This window comes from Bombina bombina, chromosome 1 (assembly GCF_027579735.1).
Source record: "Bombina bombina isolate aBomBom1 chromosome 1, aBomBom1.pri, whole genome shotgun sequence".
Classification (NCBI taxonomy): domain Eukaryota; kingdom Metazoa; phylum Chordata; class Amphibia; order Anura; family Bombinatoridae; genus Bombina; species Bombina bombina.
This window is the reverse complement of record NC_069499.1, coordinates 596,409,642-596,428,231: the sequence shown is the minus strand read 5'-3', so window position 1 is coordinate 596,428,231 and position 18,590 is coordinate 596,409,642. Positions and strand designations below refer to the sequence as shown.

The following is an 18,590-nucleotide window of genomic DNA, read 5'->3' as shown; positions in this document are numbered from 1 at the left end:
GGTGGTTTCTGATGACTAGTCTGAAGTCCATTACTTCTGAATGACTCCAGGAAGATCATCCTTTTTGACTAGGGACAGCACATGCAGTTTGTCATCCTGCCCTGATCTTGTTTCCTCATATAGTGTGTATAATTATTTATTGGTTTTGTAGAGAGGAGTGGACAAGTTTATATACAACAGCTAACTGCAGCCAATTTTGCTAGAAATTAATTCTGGGGGAATGTGCTAAATTGTTTTAATCAATAAAAACTGCACATATATTGTAAATAACATCTATATCTATGATAATGACCTCTCTTTAGCGCTGATATATTTGTAAGTTGCACGACTCAAACTTTGCACCATGGAGCACTATTTGTTTGGTGCAGCTCCCTACAATGAATTTTAATTTGAATAAATACAAATTCATATATACATATGTTGTTAGGTTAGTTTTATAGACCAAATGAAAGAGAAATGAGAAGGTTCCAGCTAATATGGTTTGTTTAAATCTCTTTAGGGTCTGCCTGGCCGTGATGCTGTGGGTCTTCCTGGACCTCCCGGACCACCTGGCGAAATCCGTTACATTTCTTCAGATAACCAAGTAAGAAGATTTTCTACTCATTATCTGCACATCTATCTCAACCGCCTTTATATTACACTTCATCATCAGATTTACTGTATATTGTATTAATCAATGTATGTATTAAAGAAGCTGCAGTGTTCCTGGTTCCTGTTTGATATTCTGTATTTTTATTGTTCCAGGACTTGATTGGAGGTGGAGTACAGGTAAGTAAAATGTATATCATCTTTGGTGTGATGTTAATGAAGTATTAAAGGAATATGAAACCCAATTTTTTTCCTTTCATGATTCAGATAGAGCATGCAATTTTAAGCAACTTTCTAATTTAGCCACTATTCAGCAAGCGCTACCAAGGGTGCTGAACCAAAAATGGACCGGCTCCTAAGCTTACATTCTTGCTTTTTCAAATAAAGATACCAAGAGAACAACGAAAAAATGATAATAGGAGTAAATTAGAAAGTTGCTTAAAATTGCATGCGCTATCTGAATCATGAAAACATTTTTGGGTTTTATATCCCTTTGCTGTATCATTAAATAAAAATGGAAGTTACTTGTTACACTATATCGAGTCACACAGTTAGATTACCAAGGTAAATATTGTAAAACACCCATTCAGCTGGTTTCAACTTTGTTACAGGCAATAGGACCAATACTAGTATTGTAAGTATTTGATGAAGTAGCTCAAAGCAAACTATAACAAAAGGGATAAGAACAAATAAAACACAGTTATAGCCTTCACATTGTTACCTGGACAGTTAGGGCAACAGAAATACTAATCTTAAAAAGGGGATCTGTGGGAATTGTTGTAGTTGAAATGAAGTAGATCTCACACAATATAAGTTCTGCTGTATAACCCTGCACTGTGTGATATGGATAGTATTGCCACTGATAGTAATGTGACATACTGCAGCTGCTTTGAACATTTAATAGATATTCTTTATTTTGCTTAATGTTCACAGCACTATGGTGGGAAAGTACTACCTTTATAAGTATCATATATAGCATACTTTCACAAAATGCTAGAGTTATTGCCCAATGCAATGTAAAACACACGTACACATACATGTTTAGGTTTGTCTTCACATATGGTTTGTGTTTATCTTCATGTGTGTTCTTTATACTAGCTGCATATTCTTAATATTTTGTCATATCTTTCAAGAGCCCAAGAGGACCTAAAGGAGATCAGGGTGATCCAGGTTATCCAGGCATAACGGGGATGAAGGTGGGTGATAAAGTACATGGTCTACATGGTAGATGCTTTGTTATCAGTGTATGTAGGCCTGTAGCTACAGCTCTCTTAATTAAATGTGTTAATGTTTGTGTAGAATGTAAGACAAGCATTAATATAAGAGAGCGTCATAATCTGTCTACCTCTCAGTCCGTGGGTAATAGTGAGAAAGTAAAAAGAATGAATCCTCACTATTTAATAGACTCCTATGATACCTAATTTGCACTTGGCAACACTGGGATTGTAATTCTCAGTAAATAACCAGCCTCTATCCACTTGTTTTGTTAGCAGTATTTAATTCATATCATTAACAAACATTTGTTTTACATTTACATCTATGTATAACTTGAGCAAGTGTACAGTGGCACAATTTCTAGCTTATGGTTATGAAAAAGATTATCTGTTAGGGTTTTATAATATCTTACATACATTAGAAAGTGTTAGTATTTTATATGTATACTAGTCCTAAAGCCCGTTCACACGGGCCATGTTTTGCAGTACAGCGGGGGGTCTCTCTCTCTCTCTCTCTCTCTCTTTCTCTCTCTCTCTCCTGTACCTGATCCTCGCGCTGCTGTTTCTGTACCTGATCCTCACGCTGCTGTTTCTGTACCTGATCCTCGCGCTGCTGTTTCTGTATCTGATCCTCGCGCTGCTGTTTCTGTACCTAATCCTCGCGCTGCTGTTTCAATTGCGGAGGTGCGCGTGCGAGGTCGGGTTGTATCTGATCCTCGCGCTGCTGTTTCAATTGCGGAGGTGCGTGTGCGAGGTCGGGTGGGTGCGCGTGCGAAGGTCTATGCTCAGCTGTGCGCTGCTTAAACTTCGGAGGTGCGAGTGTAGGGATCTAAGGCCAAGTGTTTGTCTCTACTGCGCATGACGGCTTCAGACAAACACTTGGCCTTTTATAATATAGGATTTATCATATCTAAAATACATTAGAACGTGTTAGTGTTTTTTTATGTATATTTATAATATCTAACATACATTAGAAAGTGTTAGTGTTTTTTTATGTATATTTATAATATCTAACATACATTAGAAAGTGTAAACCCATTGTGTTAACCAAGACCTCTCTCAGTAGGGCAGCAATACAATGAATAGAAAAAAGTTTGCATGGATCCTGATTTGCTTGTTGTTTTGGTTACATAGAGATTTGGCATTTGTTCTCTGATTCTGATTATCTTCTGGTTTTGACTCCTTTGGCCTGATGATTTATTCCTGAAGTTTGCTACCTGCCTCAAGCATAGCTTGTTTTCTGACTACTTTTGTACTTGCCATTTTTGTTCTGTTGCCTTTTAGTAATGCTGTCTACCTGCCAGTTGTCTAAAGACCTGGTAAAGACCTCAAATGGTTCCACCTTGCTGGAGAGTTTCACACTTTTCTTTGTTCTGAAATCTTTTTGAGCCTAAAGTGCTTTACCTGAGAAATTTGATGGTGATCATACTCAATTACATAATTTTGTGTCACATGGAAACTACTGTTTGCTAAAAAGCTGAGAAGCTACTCCCCTGAGTTCATCAAAATCCAAGCATTTATAACTCTGCTTGAACGTGAATCTCCTTCCTGTGTCCAAAATGTGTAGAGATTTCTTCTGTAAGATCTGGATAATTGTCTTGGACTTCTTGTGTTTCTAGGTTCACCTTTTAATGGAGAAGACTTGTTATCAGTGCCTAAACTTAAATGAAGAAACGTTTTACATGGGCCCTTTATTCCTAAATAAATGGCACTCTCCAGTCTCTTGTTTTATCCTTCCATCATCCTTAAGTCACTACAAGGTTAATTTTTTTTTGTGAGCATATAGGTCACAAGAAAAAGAAGCAAGAGATGGCCAATTATTTGGTTAGAAGAGAATATACTGAAAAGAGAAACTATTAAAGTGGAAAGTTTTAGAACTCTCTAAACAAAATAAATACATAAGAAGCTAGAGTAGTTTTTATCTCCTGATTATCTTTTTACTGGATATGCATTATTGTTAGAAAGCATTGGCACATCATTAAATCTTGTCATCCTGAAATAGATATACTGTTTCCAGTGCTTACATATAAGAAATGTTACAGCTTAAGAGATAAGTTAATTACGGAAGATATTGGTGGATATTTGTAGCAAGGTTAAAGGGGTAGAAAAGTCAAAATTAAACTGATCCAGATAGAGCATATTGTTTTAAAACACTTTTAAATTCACTTCTATTTTCAAATGCACTTTGTTCTCTTGGTATCCGTTGTTGAAAAAGATTATGTAATATCCTACACTACTTGGAGCTAGTTGATGATTGGTGCCTGCACACAGTGTCTTGTGATTGGCTCACTAGATGTGTTCAGCTAGCTTCCAGTTGTGCATTGCTGCACTTCAGCAAAGGATGCCAAGAGAATGAAACAAATTTGATAATAAAAAGTAAATTGGAAAGTTGTTTAAAATTGTATGCTCTATCAGAATCATGAAAGAAACATTTGGGGTTTCATATCCCTTTAAGATCAGAGAGAGTTGTTATATGTGAATTGGTTGTTCCAGTTGCAGCTCTTTTGATTAAGTGGCAATATTTTAGTCACCCAAGAACTGGGAAGAAACTTAAGATAGCTTGTAGCCATTAATCACTGGCTTTATCTTGCTCAGAACCAGGATTTTACTTGTGTTTATCACCTATATAGGCTTATAAAATATAGTTAAAAAGGGATGACAAAGAAAAAATGACATGCTCTAAAGAATCAGAGCTTTTATTTTCTGTATTTAAATATGTCTTCAACAAAGATTTTGACTTAGTAATAATTTTGCCATTTACAGTTTTCTACTTGCATTATAAATATTCTGTAGTATCTATTTTAAGTTTGTAAATATATACTTACTAGTATGGTATTAAAGGGACAGTCAACCATAGAATTGTTATTGTTTTAAAAGATAGATAATCCCTTTATTACTCATTCACCAGTTTTGCATAACCAACACAGTTATATTAATACACTTTTTACCTCTGTGATTACCTTGTATCTAGGAACCTTCTTCCAGCCCCCTGATCACATGACTGTGACTGTTTATTATCTATTGTCTTAAATTTAGCATTGTTTTGTGCTAAATCTTAAATAACCCCCTGTGCCTGAACGCAGTGTTATCTATATGGCCCACGTGTACTTTCTGTCTCTTTGTGTTGAAAAGAGATTTAAAAAGCCTGTGATAAGAGGCAGCCCTCAAAGGCTTAGAAATTAGCATATAAGCCTACCTATGTTTAGTTTAAACTAAGAATACCAAGAGAAAAAAGCAAATTTGATGATAAAAGTAAATTGGAAAGTCAATTAAAATTAAAAGTCCTATCTGAATAATGAAAGTTTAATTTATACTAGACTGTCCCTTTAATGGGGTTTTAATTATTTTAAAGTAAACGCATAGAAAAAGGGCACCTCCTAGTGCTGATAAACAAGATAACAATGACCCAATTGTAGCCCAATGATAAGAGGGGTACTCACACTTTAATAAGCACCTAACAGTGCTAATATTATAGTGGCCCAGCTTACTAATCTTCCAGCACACTGATCGTCCAGCAAAGGATCCTTTTGTGTATGCAAACGGTAGATAATTCCAAATAAAAAGACTCCAAAGATGCTCAAGTAATGTGTAAAAAATTGTATTAAAAGCAAGTAATACAACATAAGAACATAAATTAAAACCAGTGGCACTTATTGCAACACGTTTCTCTGCGTCTACTGCGCCGTTTCCTCAGGCACCAGGAGTTTTATTTAAACAGATAATGACCAATCAGAAGAGAGTTCAATGCTAAATACACAGGTGTAATCTAATTAACAATTACCACAATGACAGTTTTTTAAAAAGAAACCTTAAAGGGACATAAAACGCAAATTTTTTCTTTCATGATTTAGAAAGAGCATACAATTTTAAACAACTTTCTAATTTACTTCTATTATATCATTTGCTCAATTCTCTTGATATACTTTGCTGAAAAGCATATCTAGATAGGCTCAGTAGCTGCTGATTGGTTGCTGCACGTAGATGCCTTGTGTGATTGGCTCACACATGTGCATTGAAATTTCTTCAACAAAGGATATCTAAGAAATGAAGCAAATTAGATAATACAAGTAAATTGGAATGTTGTTTAAAATTGTATTCTCTAATTGAATCATGTAAGATTTTTTTTGGGTATAGTGTCCCTTTAAATATCGCATTTCTAATGACACAGCATAGTCTGAGAACATGTGTTATATAATTAAAAAGTAACTAATTTGAATTAGATGTCCTAAATACAATATACATAGAATAAAACAAACTTATTACCTATGCAATTACCGCCCATTGTAGATATGCAATTCTCAATATCAATGTATTGCAATAAAACGGAATAATTTCATAATGTGGAAATAAAGTGTCTAAACTAAGAGGTGATAGACCTATCGTACAAAGTAACTGCTCAATCAGATGTTTACATCCGTTCTAAGATGGCATGTATAGGCCCCTCCCACAAGCATAACGTGAATAGCGTGTGATCAGAGATGTCACTAAATAAAACTCAAACTCTAAAAAGCTAATTGGAATTGATAAACCATATGAATGAGCTTGCATATCATAGATAGCCTAATTTACACAAATTACAATTAGGTAACATGCCTTTAACCTTGCCTCTTCAGAGTGTGAATTCAGATATTAAAACCCAAAGACAGAATTAGATTTTCTATATGTTTAATAACAAAATTACCAATACAGGTTACACAGTGCCAAATTATAAAAACATTCAAAATAACATATATGTACAAAGATACAATTCTTTAAAATAAAATGGGACATAGAATAACACAATATATACGCTTATTACCAAGTTCCTGTAGATATGTGGAGAACTCCTTTAGCTGTTAGCTGCTTTGTGTCCCAGGTTAGTTCTGACTAAGTTTTGGGTAACATTCAGTTCCAACTCAGTATTTCCTTGTCTTTTGTTCACTTATCACTGTAGCTGCTACACATCCTCTATCCAGGGCACACACAGCTATGGGAGAGTTGTAGGAGGAAGTTCCATCTTGTCCTACCCTCTGTAACAGGACAGTGGGTACCCTGGCCTCTACACCAGCCATGCCATTCACTCCTACTTGCATATGCAATGCTGTTTCAGAGACAGACTGACACATACCTGTCAGCTGTTTTCCTTGCCCGCTGCATAGCTGAGTCTGACATCCCTCACTAAGGGTGCATTTTACCTCAGGGGAAACCAGAAAAGAAGCCTCTTCTCCTGTCCTGCCCCCTCTTCACCACACTCAGCTGAAACACCACACTCAGAAACCACATGCTCACAGCACCCAGCAACCTCTAGGGAATCATCATCTTTGCCCTCCACTCTCCCTCCTAAGCAGGGATAAACCCAGCTCTCTCACCAGACCCTCTACTCTAGGACCTGTCACATGGCACACATTGTCATAATCAATGGCAGTATATCCCTTTTCACTGGCACAGTACATTACTGGTACAGGCTCAGGTAAATCAGCATTAACTCTAGACTCTCCCTCCGAGCAACCAGATTCAAGAAAATCCACATTGCTACAATCATTTTCCACAATCATTTGCACTCTTCACTAGAACAAGACATTATTGGTGTATACACAGGCATAGCTGCATTAACCCTCAGCCCCCCCTCCCAGGAGCCATGTTCAAGGGAAGTATTCTACATCATTTGGTACTATACTTCCAGCTCTGGTGCAGCTAGAGATTTGTCCATCCCCAGCCTCCCCTCCGGGTCCCCCAACGTTTTAAACAGTACCTCAGTTGGTGCAGGGCCCTCTGCTGGCCCTTCCAGGTTACAGGTGTTGTCTTCTGGGGCATACTGACAAAGCATCCGGCCCAAATCATCCCCCAGCAAAACATCAACAGGTATATCTGCAGAAATCCCTACCTCCCGCAAACCTTTTCCCACACCCCAATCAAGGTACACTTGTGCCACAGGCACTGTGGGGCAAACTCCCCCAATTCCTTGAATGGACACAGTCCTCCCTAGTATAATGTCCTCCGGCTTAACTATTTCAGGATGCACCAAGGTAACCGAAGCTCCACTATCCCTGAGTCCTGTTGCCACCTGGTCCCCCACAGATACCCTCTGTAGGTTATCGCTCCACTTTTGCCTTGGGAACTCACCTACAAACAAAATAGATGCTGGTCCCCCAGCCACATTCCCACCCTCAGGCTTCTTCTTCTCTGGGCAGGTGAAACTCAAATGCCCCATCTGGTTACAATTAAAACACTGTCTGGTATCTCCCTGGCCCGATGTGGTCCCTGGCCCTCTGGCTGTAGGGTGTGGAGGAGATAGTCTCTCTGCTGGCTTAATTGCCCTTTTCCACTAAGGAGATCCAGTTTGAACAGTTGCTCTGTGGTTGGCATAATCAATAGCCAAGTCTGCAGCCTCTGCCACTGTTTTGGCCTTTCTGTCCAGAATCCATTCTCAGGCCTCAGGACTCCGGGTATGCAGAAACTGCTCCAGGATCATCAAATCCTCCAAAGCCTCATGAGTGAGGACTTTTAGACCCCCAGTCCATTGCTTAAAAGCAGCCCTCAGATGTGCAACATATTCTGTGCAGCTGTCACCTGCACTTTGGTGGAGACTCAGATTTATTTTTTTCCTGCAGAATTCTGGAGTGAGGTTAAAACTTTTCAATAAGGCTGTTTTTATAGCCTCATAGTCCTTGTCATGCTCCACTGGCAGTGAAGCAAATACATCCAGGGTTTTACCCGTCAATCGATGAGCTACATTGCGAACCCATTGCTCTGGGGGCAGCTGATACTGCCTGCATACCTTCTCAAAGCCCTTCAGAAAACATCCAAGTCAGTGTCTTTTTCTAATATTGGAAAATACTCCAGACAGGGCTTCTCTGTTGCTGGTTCCCCGCGATCACTGGTTTGGGGAGACAGACTGGTTCTGTTAATCTGCAAAACCTCTAGCTCATATCTCTGTTGAGCCTCCTTTTCCTCTCTTTCTCCCTCTTGCTCTCGCTCTCTCTCTCTCTCTCTCTCTCTCTCTCTCTCTCTCTGCAGCCTCCCTCTGTCTCCTTTTCTCCTCTTGATACCTGAGGATAAATTCCATTTTTAGTTGGAATTGATCCTGTTTGTAGCTCAGAATCCATGGCACTCACAGGGTTAACAGTGTTAGGTATGGCAAAGGGATAAAGAGCGCTCCAAGAAAAAAAAAATCCTGCTGTATCTCAGTGACCCCTCTAGATCAACTCTATTATATATAGTACAGAAAACAAAGTGAAGAAACAAAGCTAATAAAAGCATTAATTTACTAAATACTAAAAATTAATTGCAAATACTAATTTATTAAACAAATATCATACTTTACACATAAAAATCAATAAGGGACGTCTACCGTCTGAACAGTTAAAAAGCCAAATACATGTGCTTAAAAAAAAAAAGATTTTGTTTAAGCTCTGCCAGTGTTGTTCATCTTGGAAATGTTGTTGCTATAAACTGTTATAACGTAAAGAACAGATTGAAACACCCCTCTTTACAATAAGATACTTAAAGTTTTGTTGTTTGTGTTTTCTCTTCAGGGAGAGAAGGGAGAGACTGGATTGATTGTTGGGCCAGATGGGACAGTACTTGTTGGTGCTTCTAAAGGAGAAACGGTGAGAAGGGCAGGTGTGGGATAAGGTGGTTGACTGCAGTAATCACTGGAAGTCTTGTGATGTTAATGAAACACTAGAAAAAAGCCAAGATGGGAACTATGTTACTGATTGAGGGTTGTTATTATGTCCCTGATGATCTAAAGCTCTCTGGTCTGGCCAGATTATCTAAGAAGTCTCATCAGTACTGTGAGGTCCCACAAAGAACTTTAGAGAGGTACTGTAGATTGTACCTTGAGCACTGTTTATCTCACTATGCTGGTTCTGGATGTAAAGAGAGACACTTACATTGCAAAATAATGCTCGAAACAGCCCCCAAAGATTCTGCAAGATTTCTGTCCATGCCAGGGAATGTTTGATCATGTTAGAGTGCAGGGTGCGAATGCATAGAGGGACCACTTACTAGTTATACTTATTAGTTTTAGGAAACTAAGGTAGTTCCCATCAAATGCCACTCTCACCCTATAAACATATGGTAGTATTAGGTTGTAGTGGCATAGGGTTGCCACCTCAGCCATGTTTTCCTGGACACTTATGAGTTACACGTGCTGCAGGGTGTGCAGGGAGGAACATGTATTGTGTTTCTGGACAACACTATTCATATTCCTCCCTGCACACCCTGCAGCATGTGTAACTTATAAGTGTTCTGTATTTTAAGGGATGGGTGGAAACCCTATAGTGGAGTCAAGATGGAAAGAGTCCATAGGGAAAAAGCTCAACTGTATCAAGACTGAACAAGACAAGGGTAACCTATTCAATCTACCTGCACATAATGTAAACAAAGATTTTACTTTTATAATTGTCCAGCAATTTCTTTTGTATACACTTTTTTGAGTAAGATGTGGGAATTTAAAACAAATTAATTGACTGTAGGGATCCTCAAGTCAAAATAAACTTTTATTATTCAGAGGGAGCACACAATTTTAGGACACTTTCCAATTTACTTCCATTATCAAATTTTGCATAATCTTGTTATATATACACTTTCTGGGGGACAAGATCCTACTGAGCATGTACACAAGCTCACAGGGTATATGCATACTAGTCTGTGATTGGCTGATTTCTGTCACATGATACAGGGGGCTGGACAATGGGAGAAAAAATTTATTTGACAAAAAAAAAAAATCTACTGCTTATTTGAAATTCAGAGTAGGGAGTATATTTAACAAGGGCTGGATGGCCCCTGTTCCCATTGTTTCCGCGCAAGCCTTCAGGCTCGCCGGATACAGGAGTTAAGAAGCAGCGGTCTTATGACCGCTGCTCCTAAACTCATAAGGCCGCCTCTGATGCGGCGTATAGCAATGCGCCCAATCATGTACGATCGGGCTGATTGACACCCCTGCTAGCGGCAGTATTGCACCAGCAGTTCACAAGAACTGCTTGTGCAATGATAAATGCCGACAGCGTATGCTGTCGGAATTTATCAATGTGCGGTGGACATGGTTCACTATAGCAGATCATGTCTGTCCGCACATATATATATATATAGACCCCTAGGTGTTAAATGATTGTCTTTCTATTGTGCACTTGTTAATTATACAATTCTAGTGCACTGAGTGGTCCTTTAAGGTTTCATAATGTAGTTTAGCTGCACATGTGTCATGTTCATTTTAACTTTTGTTTGTATTTTTTTGAATCCAGGGAGAAACTGGACCAAGGGGCCCTGTGGGACCAGCGGTGAGTGTAGTATATCAGATGTTATTAGATAATAAGCTCCTCATTATGCTTGTAATGTTGCACACGTTATGCCTATATGTCATTATGCCCATGTTTACAAAATGTCTCATTCTGGATTATTTGTTCTTTCTAATTAGGGCCCTACTGGACAAAAAGGAGAGATAGGATTTCCTGGCAGACCAGTGAGTGCAAAACTAAATGATTAAATCCATCATTCTTCATTTCTCTCCCTTTAAATCTGATTCTCTCTATTCCTCCCATTTTTTCTTTGCTTTGTGTTTTTGTTCTCCGGCACTGCCCTGCTCTTTTTGCATTATCTGTCAGCCTCACTCTATTCCTTCCTTTGTTCTGTCCCTTCTGCTTTTCTTACTGCTGCTCACTGTTCTCTTCCTTCTCTGTCACCTTCAACATTCTTTGCCTTTAGCCTTCCCACTTTATATCCCTCCTGTCTTTCTGCTTTGCCCGTCCCTTTCACCTTTGTGTTAACCTTCACATTATCTCCCCATGTCCATTGGATTTTATCACTCACGGTCACTTCTAACTTGCTTTAGGGCCGCCCTGGAATGAATGGGATAAAAGGAGAGAAAGGAGAGTCAGGTGATTCTAGAGGTGGCTTTGGAATCCAGGTGAGTTTTGTCATCAAAGTTTTTCTTATTTGAAGCCAAAAATTCTATTATAGATTTTGAAATCCATCATTTTTTAGGACTTATATTTTGATGTATTCACACGATCATAATGCATATAAGTCATTTGTCACTAACTAGCAGTCTACATTAAAGTCAGTCACATTATGTGGTTTCAGAAATATGTAAGAAGTGGTTATATAAGTGTGAGGGTCAGGTGTCTACATCATTTTGGCCAAATAAATGTATGTAAGATCAAAAGATATTACAATTCCTTAATTTTTCTCTGGTCACTCAAAACATATATGTAGCACATCTTCTTTATTAAAATATTTATTATTGTGCAATTAAAAAAAGAAAGAAAGAAAAGAGTCACTAATTCCAGTGTTTTCCTACTGATCCATACGTAGAAGATTTGCTGGTCTGAAGAGGTCACGTGATAAAAATGTATCACATGGTGGGCAGAACCTGCTGCTTATTGCAGAGCCATTTACCTTTTATCAAGACTAAAGAGCTGTTTGATCTATTGCTCCTTGTGGTGATTTTTCTGAGGTTGCCTTATACATGTTTGCTAGTTTTATTTATAGCATAATAGATTTTTTTATGAAGAATGTTTATTATGATACTCTTGCCTATGTAACATATTTGTTGTAGTCACCCAAGAACAAGTAAGGAAGTGGGACTTAATATAAAACAGATTTTTTGATAGCTTTTATATTATTCACATATACTACACAAAATCATGCCAGTAACTTGCATCTTGAGATAGGGTTAGGAATGTAATTACATTCTAAGGTTCCTGAGAATAACCCCCCCCCCAAAAAAAAACAAACCCTCAGGTGTATAACTATTTATGAAAAGAAAAAACAACTTCTTGCTTGTATCATGCAATTGTCTAAAGCAATATTACTGTGATCTCTGTTGCATAATGAGCATGGATGTCTGCAGACATTTTTCCGGGGTGGGGAGTTGTAATACAATAAACAGACGCATAGCTATCTGTCTATCTATCATCTATCTATCTATATATTTGTCTGTTTATTTACCTATCTATGTATGTATCTATCTATCTATGAACCAGGGGTTGAAAATTATCCCAACATGCTACTAGCCCTAGTTTACTAGTACACCATATGTTAAACTTTAATACACTCTCACACATTTATTTTGGGTGTAATGAAATGAATGTCTTTATTGAGAGTGAGACTCCTAACTTATAAATGGAAATAGGAGCATATAGTTTTATTTATTATTTAGTGCATAGTTTATTTGATCTGTTGCATTATACAGTTATAAAAAAGAAAAACATCACCAACATTAAACACAAAAGAACCAATATAAGTTAGCATGTACATATAAAGCCTAAAACGGTTAACAGTATATTACCTAATATATGCAAAATAAACATTCCTCTGTTTGTGCTATTGACAAAACATTTAACAAGCTAGGAGGAGGACTATGCACAAAAAGTGTTAACATTGCTATTAATGAGATACCATATTCTTTGCTGCTGTTAAAAATGTGGTGGGAGTGGAAATCATCATGGCCCATAGCACATACGCACACAGTATTGAGGAGGGGGTGTGACCTCATGCAAAACCTTCTGCCTTCCAGGAAGCTCACTCCCCACCACACTGCAATGCATGCTGGGAATTAAAGTCCAGAACTGCAGTGAACTCCAGAATTCTATGTAACTCTCAGAATATTGTGCTTCTTTTTCCCTCATGCAGTTTGCACTCCAGGTGGAAGGAAAATAAAGTGGGGGCAGATGCACCCCTCTGGTGGACACCCATGGAGGGGAGATAAATCCTGGTTTAAAGGGACATAGAGGAGCAATAATGATATTTTGTAATCTTTTACAGCATTTTATTATTACAGTATTGTTTGAATAGAACTGTGTTTAAGTCTGGCAAATGGGTTAAATGCATAGTGGATTGGCAATGCACAGCCATTCCTGAGCCAAACACAGCTGGTGGTTTGTGGCTTCTCAATTATGCTGCTCGTGATTGGCTCAGTGGCTGGACCTTTACAACATTGCATTACTGCTCCTTTCTGTACTTTTATCATTTAAGGACTGCAGAAATGTTATGTTAATTGTAAAAAAATACACTCAAATTAGTGGTGGCTGACAGTAAATTCAATTAATTGGCTGTGATGTGATAACCTTGCAAAACAATAAGAGATAAATAGTAGAAGTCAGTTGTGCTCACATGTATATATATTTTTAGGGACCCCCAGGACCACCAGGCCCTCCTGGTCCTCCAGGACAAACGGTAAGTTTCCATATATTATTGTACATTAAATTGTCTGGGCAAACATCTATCACGACTGATTATGTATTTGTATACGTTCTGCAGAGTTTAACTAAGCTGTACCTTCTTGTATTTAACTCCTAGACACACACTATGCTATTTAAATGTGTGCAGGAGCATACCTCGATCACTATATGGCAGTAGCTTTGCAAGAATGCTTTTAACAATGTTTTATATTTTTAGGAAGACTAGATGGCAGCATTGTTTGTACAAACTTCTGTCTTATAACACTCCAGACACATGCATACTACCAACCTATGTATGCTCTTCATTAAATATACTATAATATACCTAAAGTAGAATGTTTTTCAAAATGTTATCCTCTATCTGAATCATAGTCTATTATTTTTTGTCTTCACTTTGTAATGTCGTAAAAAAAAGTGTTTCTGGAAGCAAATAGAATTATTGTGAACTAGTTGTAAATATAGTGCAGTTCATAGCATTCATGGCAGTGATTTCTTCTAGTTTTGAAGTCTTTTCTGCCTCCTTGCAGAAGAATGTGATTAAATAGATTCTAAATTCTGGACCATCCATTGCTACTAGTCAATGGAAGAGGCTTGCAGAGATGGACAGCTTTGTTGCTAGCCTTTAGCAGATATAGATATTGAATTGTGACGCACAAGGGAAAGCTAACACATTTTGTGTTCGTTTTATTAATTGTACAATATTCAGAGGCTACATTATAAATAAGTAGAAAAACTTTTAATTTTGAAAAATGTGAGCTAAAATATTCAGCCTATTTGATGAGTTAAGCATTGCTGCCTTTTTTATAAGTGGATTCCCTGAGGCTGATTTGTGTAGTGCAAGGGTAGTTGATAAATTCTGACCAGGATATGACATATGAGGAGTGAAGTGGACAAATTATTTATACCTTTTCCTTAGATCCACTGCTTAATTAACCAAGGTCCAGCATTCATTATATGCAAGTTTATAAACAAAATAAGGCTGGAAAAAATAGATTAGTCTATGCACTGGTAATCTATCTACTGATTTAAGCCTTACTTTTTTGAGATGTCAGCTTTCCTTTAATGTAAGTTAACAAATGGGAATACAATTTTATGATATATTTATCAGGTGTACGGAGAAGCAAGTGGTCCAGGACCCCAAGGTTATCCAGGTAATGTAACAAAAATAAAAAATGTAGAACACTTCCTTAGTGTAATTCTCCATTCTCTTCCCTATCTTGTTCCCCACAGTCTGTCTCTTAAATGGATATTAAACATTTTATTAATTTCAAATATTGACAAAATAAGTGTAAAGTTTTAGAGGCAGAATTATCAAAGGTCTTGCGGACCTAATCCGACAGTGTGGATCAGGTCTGCAAGACCTCGCTGAATGCGGAGAGCAATACGCTCTCTGTATTCAGCATTGCACCAGCAGCTCACAAGAGCTGCTGGTGCAACGCCGCCCCCTGCAGATTCGCGGCCAATCGGCCACCAGCAGGGAGGTTTCAATCAACCCGATCGTACTCGTAATTGTGGCGATTCCTGTCCGCCTCCTCAGAGCAGGCGGACAGGGTTATGGAGCAGCGGTCTTTAGACCGCTGCTTCATAACTGCTGTTTCTGGCGAGTCTGAAGACTCGCCAGAAACACGGGCCCTCAAGATCCATTCAGAGCTTAATAAATGGGCCTCTTAGTGTCTATCAAACAATGGGAGCTGCCATGTTGTATCTTAGGTTTCCTTCTCTCCTGTGGCTAATTAGGGACAGTTATAAATAGGTCACTAGAGTGTGCAGTCAATGGCTGTGTGGAATATAACAGTATTCTGCACTTCCATTTCTATTAGGAACTGAAAAGCTTACAATTTCAGAATGCATTTACAGGAAAAGGCGGCAAAATAAATAATGAAACTATATTGCACAGGTTTTTTTTTATAAATACAGTTTATCATTTTACATTACCTTCTAAAAGTGTTTAAAGTCCATTTAAGACAAGCTATGAACGCTCTTACTTCTCATACTTATTTTATTTCGTCATTCTCTGCATTTTACTACTGTTACTAATTCTTCATAGTCTCCGATATCACTAATCACAAAATCTGCACATAGTTCTATTTCCAACTAATTCTGCACTCCTTTATGTCACATAATCCTCATAATTACTGTGCAACGTTTAGCTCCTCACCCTCAGCCCGTCTGCCTGTCTCATTTGCTCTTCTTTTGCCCCATAAGGCCAAAAAGGAGAACATGGATTTCCTGGACCAAAGGGTGATCGTGGTGATGTTGGTCCAGCTGGGCCACCAGGTAAAACATATACAGAATCTATTGTGTCTCTTTACTTTGGAACTCTGAGAGAGAATTTGGTTGAGAGTGCTAGCAGACTGAAGTGATGATGTTAGGTTTCTAACTAGTTATGAGTTGGGGCACTGTTTAATTTTTTTCTCTAATATTGCATTTTTAGGAACCTTCCCATATGACCTGAGTGTCCTTACTTCCAGCTTGCGGGTAAGTTTCTGACCTGAGAATTGGACAATTGAATATAGTTATGGACAAAATAAGTATAAATCTGTGAAAGTGGTAGAAAGTATTGCAGTCTTTGTAGCACTAATTCTTCAGTAATATTCTGTTTTAACAAAGGTCCCCCATTTGATGGTCAAAATAAGGGAGTCAGTTGTTATTGAAGACAGTTCCTTGCCTGGTGGGTGCATAATTTAAGGCATTACCTTCGGTATAGTGCCACTTTAGTAGGTGGTCATAACAGAAGGTTTGAATCAGAGATCTCCTCTATGGATTCTTATAGCAATCCTTTTGAATGGACAGGGCAGAAGCCTATCTTATAGATGCTAAAGTTCGTCATCTAGGCATATGATTTAGCGATGGGTGAATGTCTGTATTCTGTATAGATTAGAATAGCAGAACATATTTTCCTGTTGGCATTCCTTCTGCTACTTGAATATAAATATTTGAATGTAACGCTTGAATATCGATTCACATAGTTACATTTCAATCATAATATCAGAATCATAAATCAGTTGTAAGTATTCAGATATTGAAATGTGACTTTTGATAAAAGGAAAAATGCTGAATACATACTCTAGTTTTAGGATATATTTTGTGAGGTATGTTGTACAGTATTGTCTAATGTTGTTGTTGTGTTATTTTGTTTTGTTTTTAAGGGAGAGAAAGGAGAAGCTGGACAAAAGGGTGAATCTGGTGGCCATTATGGACAGGGAATACCTGGACCCCCTGGAAATCCTGGATATCCAGGTCTACCAGTAAGCATTCTGATCAGCCTGTTCTCTTGTACACACTCTTGCACACGTATGTGTTTAATTACATAAAATACACTCACAGGCATCACATGCCTACAATGGGCCCCAGTTATCTACTTCCTGTATTTATTATTATCCATCCCCTGCCTGTTTTATTATTTCCTATCTGCAGTGCCACACCCTGGACATAAAAGAGTAGGGCCTGTTAATTATCATGCTGGACAAACGAATTTGGAGTGATTTAACTCGCCACCTCAGAGATCTTAAGACTGCTGCTTCTTAACTAGTAGTTTGCAGGCTCACAAAAGGAGAATGTCTCTATATACTTACACACATATTATACAATGACCATATAAGTCACATGTTTTGTCATTAATCTGTTATATGTGCATTCTCAGGGACTTAAAGGTGAAAGCATTCAAGGTCCCCCTGGTCCTCCTGGCCCTCAGGGCCCCCCTGGTGCTGGATATGAAGGAAGGCAAGGGATACCTGGACCACCAGGCCCTCCAGGACCCCCAGGACAACCATCATTCCCTGGTCCTCATAGACACAGTGAGTACTGAGATATCATTTAATATGGATTGATAAGAATGCAATGGGTTGTACCAGGAATAGGGGGTGTCCTGTACACAGACTACATGCAGAGGAAATATCAACAAGACACATTGACACTCACTTGACCTTTTATATAGATTTGATTATCCTAGCATGAAACAATCTCATTTGACTCTGTCTTTGTGGAGCAAATATGCACATGGAGAGCAAGACCACCACTCTTAACAGCAGAAAATACACACTGCCAACAACATGTGTTAGGTTGGTCAAAATATGTTAGCACTAATTCTGTTTTTATTTTAAATGGAATTCAGAAATGTATGAAAAGCTACACATAATGGGCCAGATTGTATTTGCAAAAAGGAGTTTATTTTGGGGTATTTGCTCTTGTCAGACTTATCGCTCGTATTATGAGTTGAAAGTAAACTTGATCGCTTGAGCGAATTTCCGATCTATGCTAGATTGATTACCGCAACTTTAGATTAATTACCGCAACTGGTTAGTTTTTTCGTGAAACTACAAAGTTGCACAAAACACATAAAAAATACATTTGAGAATACAGTTACACTCATAATAACACTTTAAAGGGATAGTAAAGTCAAAATTAAACTTTCATGGTTCAGATAGGTCATGTAATTTTAACCAACTTTCTAATTTACTTTTATCATCAAATTTGCTTTGTTCTTTTGTTATTCTTAGTTAAAAGCTAAACATAGGTAGGCTCATATGCTAATTTCTAAGCCCTTGAAGACTGCCTCTCATCTGAATGCATTTGACAGTTTTCACAGCTAGAGGGCGTTAGTTAATGTGTTTCATATAGATAA

General features: G+C 38.0%; 1 protein-coding gene across 4 annotated transcripts in view; it reads left to right on the top strand.

Annotated features, from left to right (window-relative positions):
- Nucleotides 1–18,590, top strand: part of COL18A1 (collagen type XVIII alpha 1 chain) — a 254,135-nt gene that overhangs the window by 220,845 nt on the left and 14,700 nt on the right. For 3 of the 4 annotated variants that reach the window (XM_053698907.1, XM_053698903.1, XM_053698905.1), the window contains 13 exons: nt 500–583; nt 745–768; nt 1,722–1,784; nt 9,317–9,391; nt 11,030–11,065; nt 11,203–11,247; nt 11,617–11,691; nt 13,917–13,961; nt 15,075–15,117; nt 16,172–16,243; nt 16,401–16,444; nt 17,116–17,214; nt 17,610–17,763. In XM_053698907.1, coding sequence (XP_053554882.1) covers nt 500–583; nt 745–768; nt 1,722–1,784; nt 9,317–9,391; nt 11,030–11,065; nt 11,203–11,247; nt 11,617–11,691; nt 13,917–13,961; nt 15,075–15,117; nt 16,172–16,243; nt 16,401–16,444; nt 17,116–17,214; nt 17,610–17,763 — 859 coding nt within the window. Of the gene's footprint in view, nt 1–499; nt 584–744; nt 769–1,721; nt 1,785–9,316; nt 9,392–11,029; nt 11,066–11,202; nt 11,248–11,616; nt 11,693–13,916; nt 13,962–15,074; nt 15,118–16,171; nt 16,244–16,400; nt 16,445–17,115; nt 17,215–17,609; nt 17,764–18,590 lie in introns of all 4 variants that reach the window. The other variant, XM_053698906.1, reaches the window with a different exon arrangement.